This window comes from Mus pahari, chromosome 1 (assembly GCF_900095145.1).
Source record: "Mus pahari chromosome 1, PAHARI_EIJ_v1.1, whole genome shotgun sequence".
NCBI lineage: Eukaryota > Metazoa > Chordata > Mammalia > Rodentia > Muridae > Mus > Mus pahari.
Genome location: NC_034590.1, coordinates 75,266,902 through 75,273,274, shown reverse-complemented (window position 1 = coordinate 75,273,274; position 6,373 = coordinate 75,266,902). Strand labels below are relative to the sequence as shown.

At 36.6% G+C, this 6,373-nt stretch overlaps 1 protein-coding gene across 1 annotated transcript in view; it reads left to right on the top strand.

Annotated features, from left to right (window-relative positions):
• The first annotated feature begins 6,025 nt into the window (after window positions 1-6,025).
• The window catches only part of LOC110322223 (olfactory receptor 52E8-like), a 1,202-nt gene continuing 854 nt past the window's right edge, over window positions 6,026-6,373 (top strand). The window contains exon 1 of the mRNA XM_021198849.1: window positions 6,026-6,367. Within this exon, the coding sequence (XP_021054508.1) occupies window positions 6,026-6,367 (342 nt within the window). The remainder of the gene's footprint in view (window positions 6,368-6,373) is intronic.

The window sequence follows — 6,373 nt, the reverse complement described above, 5'->3', positions numbered from 1 at the left end:
TTTATTTTATGTTTCCATTGCAGTGAAGATGCTGTTTAGGAGCATCTTTCTGTACCTTTCTTATTTGGCCTTCTTGGATCCTTATAACTAACTTAGAATTTTAAATAATCCCCATTCTTTGTATTAATGAACTTGTTGAGAACTGTATAGATATAGTTATATGTATGCCAGAGCTGGAGTTATGGGGACTGTGAGATGGCATGTGGGTGTGTGGAAACTCAAGTACCCTGTAAGAGTTATAACTGCCCAGCAATCTTCGCATACTCTAAGATTATTGGCACTGATGCCCCTTGCTCTTGCAAACTTTATATGCCTCATATAGGGGAACACCAGAGCCAAGAAGTAGGAGTGGGTAGGCAGGGGAGCAGGGTGGAGGGAGAGTAGAGGGGACATTCGGGATAGCATTTGAAATGTAAATGAAGAAAATATCTAATAAAATAAAAAAAAAGGAAGAAAAAGATTATTGGCACTGGTTTTGGCAATGAATTTTTTTAATTGACACCAGAAGCAAAGACAAGAAAGCAAAATCAGATAAAAGGCTTTGTGAAAGGAGTAATTGGGGCACTACCACATACATCATAAAGCTTAATATCTAATAGAGGTAAGACAATACTAAGATATAAGGTGAAAACTATGCAAAGGACGGTGAGGTATTTCTCAAGAAAGATATTTATTATACCAACAAGTATATCCCTTTTCTCAATTTCTATTATTTCTTTGAGACTCTCATAAAATGCATTTTGATCAGATTCTCCCCCTCCCAACTCCTCCAAACTCACCCCTTCCATACTGCAAACTCAAGAACAGTTGATGATAACTATATATTTATGGATCTGTGGCCTTCCATTGGAGCATTGCCACCAAGAGCATATTCTGTCACATATGGGAACATACATGGACTGAAAGGAGCCATCTTCAGTAAAATGAGCCAAAAACAAAAGTCATTCTAAGGTCTCAACTATGTGCTTAAAAACTATGTAATATAATGCTAACTACAAGAGGCCAGGTTATGAGTGAGGTTTGGGACATGAAGACAAAAGATGAAAAGCTTTGTTCACAGGAAATGGGTGTATTTCAGAGATCATTTGTATAGAGCAATGATTGTTATAAACAATGACGTGATTTATTTGCAAAAAGTATGTCTTACTAGTCTCATGTTGACAAATCTAAGGTAATTGACTTGTTAATTACTTTGACTATAATCATTTACTTATAATATGCATAGACATCAAGATATTATAGATTATAAATACATAGAATCTTTAACTGTCATTATCTTCATTAAACCTGGCCAAAAAAAAGTTAGAGCAATCAGTCTTTATTATCATTTGTAATATTTGATACTTCTAACTTCTTCCATCATTTTAAAGGATTTATCTTGGGAAGAGTTCAATTTTGTTATCTTTCAGAGTCTCCCCTTAATTTGCTATATTTGAGGAATCATATGTTTATGTTATAATTCACTACTTTATACTTTTCTTTGTTATGACTTACCTTTTGATTGTTGTGTTTCTTTTTGCTCGTTTATGATCACTTTAGGTGGCCCTTTAACTCACTGTCGGAGTTTCTTTTTACATCAATGTTTATGTTAGGCACATATGTAAAGGCACATGTGCATGTTGATGTGTCTCTTGACTCAACTGTTGCTGCATCACAGCAGTTTTCACAGAACAAAGAGTTCTTCAGTATCTATGTGTAGATGTCTATGATTTGTGAGAACATTGAGATAAACCAGGTTCTATCACAGAATCACAGTGCTGGAAAATTGGTTAATCTATCCATAAGCAAAACAAACCACATAAGGAGTGAGAGGGGCTCCGTGAAGGGCAGAAACTGAGGATAAATAGGAACATAGCAGCAAGAATCCCAAAAAATGTTCTGGGAGTTTAAAAGATAATTTTGCAATCATAATTCAAGCACACTATATCAGTGCAAGTAAAGGCATAGATAATTAAAAAGAAGCAAAGGAGCATCAATAGTCCCCACCCTTGTATCTTATGTCAACAAAGAGTGATTAACGGGAGGAACTCTGCAGAGGCCACACACTGCCCTCTATCAAGGTTCCCATGATACTGTGATTGCATTCTTAGGGGACTTGGGACCATGGAAAAAGCATAAATTACTTCTGCTCAGCAAGCAAAGAGTGTGCCACAGGATTATCCTGAATGACATTTCATAATGATTTAGAGAACAAGGTAAGTCATATTGTGTATAGACTAAGAAAAAAAATTAAGAGAAATGGAGAAAGGGTCCCTGCCCAGATAGAAGGAAGGAGATGGAGGGATTGTGAAATTATAAGAACCAGATGCAGAAAAAGAAATGCATACTCATGCAACCTCCAAGGCTGTTCCTTCCCTGCATACACATTTTGCTATGGTCATACAAATTTTCACATGTAAAACTAAGAAAAAAACATCTGAATATGTCTTTGCAACAATGTCTGTTTTTTTTTAAGCTGCTGTTTCTTATCCTGTGTAAGTGACCCCTGCAGTGTGAACTGCAAGAAATGTCAGGCTGCCCTTCTCTGTTTACAAGGAGGCATCAGGGGCGTCCAAACGCATGCTTTTGCATCAGTGAGTTTATGTCTAAGTGTATCATGGATGACAGCTGTTTAGAAAGGACATTTATGAAATAGGATCCAGAAAGCAGAGGGGAAACTCTGAGAAAAGGCACAGATTCTATAATACATAGTTGGTTGCAGAATTAGGTGCAGAAAACAAAGCCCAGGTGCTTATCTTCTCTGTGCTTCTAAGTGGACACATGGTTGTGTGAGAACGTGATGTTCTCCTCAGAGGTCCACAGGCAAAAGTTTGTATGGCCTGTAACCACAATGCTGTTATCAGTTTCTGCTCTATGAAGCCTCTGCCTTTGTCCTGGACATCAGTCCCATAAGACTTATCAGCTTACTAAGCCTTCCTGAGGTCAGCAAAAGGGTCATTGATTGCTTTTTTACATACTGATTAGTCATTGTTCTTCCATTTCCCCCTCCCCACTTTGATCTTATTCTTTTTTTTAATAACAAAATGCCTTTTCCTCTTTACCTGGAGTGTTTTGGTGTGGAGAATACCTTAGAGTAGATAGCTCAATTGGCAAAGAGCTTGACTTCTAAGCACGAGGAATTAAATTTGATCCTCTCAGACTACATAAATAGGTGGACATTTTTTTTTGGCACACAGCTGTAATAGTGCTGCAGAGGTGGAGAAAGTTAGATCCCTGGGGCTTGATGGCCAACCAGCTGAGTTTACTAGGTGAGCTCTAGGTCAGTTAGAGAATTTGTGGTAAAATAAAAAATAAATATAAAATGAAATAAAATATATAGTGTATGTGGTACTAGAGGAAAGCCATCTGAGGCTTATATTTGCATATGCACACACTTTCATGCCTACCCTTATGCACATTTGTGTATACTTGCAAATATCCATAGGCATGCATTCCCACCCTGAAAGTTCCAGGCTCCTACTTGGACTTTGTCTTAAGCCTTTCTGTTCTTCATAGCAATCTGTGCACAATCTACCATACCATTTTCAGTACAAGTTTAAAATGGAGGTTTGTGGCAGAAAACTTTAAAAAATGCCCTATTTTGGATTTCATTGTTTTTTTGTTTTTTTGTTTTTTTTTTTTTAAACCACAAAAATGTATGTCTAGAGGGAGTATTTGGTCAGTATTATCAAAATTTGTCTTCAGATTGCCTGGTTGACACTAATACTTTTAGAATCTCTGTAAACACGTGATAGAATGAATTGTCAAAATGTTGCCCAACTGTAATACTGTGCATGATCTCAGCAAAAAAAAAATATATATATATATATAACTACGACTGTATGTCACATAGGTTCATGTAACAGATTTAAGAATTTTAGTTTTATTTTCATTAATATTAGCAGTCTGGGAGATGCACACATGTCCATACCTACATACACCCATGCACATACACATGAACACAGTGTTCCTCAAATAATTTCTTTTTTTTAATTATTTTATTAGATATTTTCTTCATTTACATTTCAAATGCTATCCCAAATGTCCCTTATACCCTCCCACCACCTTGCTCCCCTGTCCACCCACTCTCTAGGAATATGTGTGTGTCATCATATGTTAAAGAAAGAGACACTGGTATCCTTAAATTTTTTTTAAGTCTAAAGATAGAACTCTATTTCTAAATTTATTTTAAAAATTTTCATGTAACATATTTTATCACATTTGTTCCTTTCTCCCACCCCTTCATGTTTTCCTCTACTCATGCACATAAAAATATCTCAAGGCTTGTTACATTTATAAACATGTCTGGTAGACACCTGGAAGTTTTTCAAGAGTTAAGTCATGTTAATTGTGAATATATTCTTTCTGTACAATTATGCCTGTCATTCAATTACTTCCACATTATTTTTTCTTTTTTCAACTTATTTTATTAGATATTTAATTCATATACATTTCAAATACTATCCTGAATGTCCCTTATACCCTCCCCCCACCCTGCTCCCCTGCCCACCCACTCCCACTTCTTGGCCCTGGCATTCCCCTGTATGGGGCATATAAAGTTTGCAAGACCAAGGGGCCTCTCTTCCCAATGATGGCTGACTAGGCCATCTTCTGCTATATATGCGGCTAGAGACACGCGCTCTGGGGGTACTGATTAGTTCATATTGTTGTTTCACCTATAGGGTTGCAGACCCCTTCAGTTCCTTGGGTAATTTCTCTAGCTCCTCCATTGGGGTCTCTGTGTTCTATCCTATAGATGACTGTGGGCATCCACTTCCATATTTGCCAGGCATTGGCATAGCCTCACAAGAGATAGCTATATCAGTGTCCTTTCAGTAAGATCTTGCTGGCATATGCAATAGTGTCTGTGTTTGGTCGCTGATTATGGGATGGACCCCCGGGTGGGGCAGTCTCTGGATGGTTCATCCTTTCATCTTAGCTCCAAACTTTGTCTCTGCCACTTCTTTCATGGATATTTTATTCCCTATTTTAAGGAGGAATGAAGTACTTCCACATTATTAATACAATAGGGTTTTTTGGTAAATAAGTGAAGGAATGAATTTCATGCTTGTTTTCTTCAGGAGTTTCATTTAGTACTTGTTCAGAATTTAGTATAATAGCAACATCCATCGAACATGGTACTGGAATAGAATCAGAGAAAGAACTAAACAATGTATCTTGAGTACTTCTGTCTCTTTCATGTACATAGGTTGAAGTATATTGGAAAATTGTATAGCTCTCTTTTCCAATAGCTGGTCCATATCTCCAGAGTTTTCTTACTGGATGCATTATTTATTCATTGACAAAATGAAAGTTTTGTCTGATTAAAACAATCTTTTAATTCATGTATTTATCTCAGCTAAAAATGAGCAAAATGATATTTATCAAATACATTTTTCCTCTCATTATCTTTACTTTCCAAGCTTGGTGAGACTTTGTAATAGAGTTATAATGGACATGAATGATTTCTTTTCTATGATCTCTTCATCTAAATATGTAACCATAGAAATTCTACATGACAGAACTTTTAAATGCAAAGGAGCAAAGGAAGGTAAGTTGTTTATCCTGCTTTGTGAACCAAGTCTGTACATAACACCATATACAAACAATATTGTATATAAAATATATGAGGGAGATTAGCTCCTCCAATAGGGGAAGGTGAAAACAACAGTTTCCTGAGTTATTTTTCATATTAAGAAAAAAAATATGTAACATGACATTCTATACCAAATCTGGAATTCCATCCTCTCAGTGTATTAGTGACCACTCTGCAGTCTGCATTTCTTCTTTCCCTTCTTCATTTCAGGCTTGTTCTTACATGATTTCAGTGAAGTAATGGTGGCTCTATAGCTGATGCCATGTGAAATTCTGGAAACTTACACATGAAATGAAGAGAGTGTTTTACTTATTTTTAAAAATATAAACAAGGAATTGTAAAGGTTATTTTTGTATGTTATCAGGAATGAAGATAAAAGGCTAAGTAGACAAATAAAAAGCATATTTATCACACATTAAAATTTATTTGTATTAAGCACAGCATCTATCTATGACTGAAAGAATGTCCCTGTATAACAATACACAAGTCCGTCCTTCTTGGTTCCTCCTGCTGGGCATTCCAGGGCTTGAAGATGCACACATCTGGATTGGATTTCCCTTTTGTTTTCTCTATCTCATTGCAGTCCTGGGGAATGCTGCTATTTTATTTGTGATCCAAACTGAACACAGTCTTCATGAGCCCATGTACTACTTCCTAGCCATGCTGGATTCCATTGACCTGGGTCTGACCACAGCCACCATCCCCAAAATGCTGGGCATCTTCTGGTTCAATCTCAGGGAAATATCATTTGGAGGTTGCCTTTCTCAAATGTTCTTCATCCACTTCTTCACGGCCATG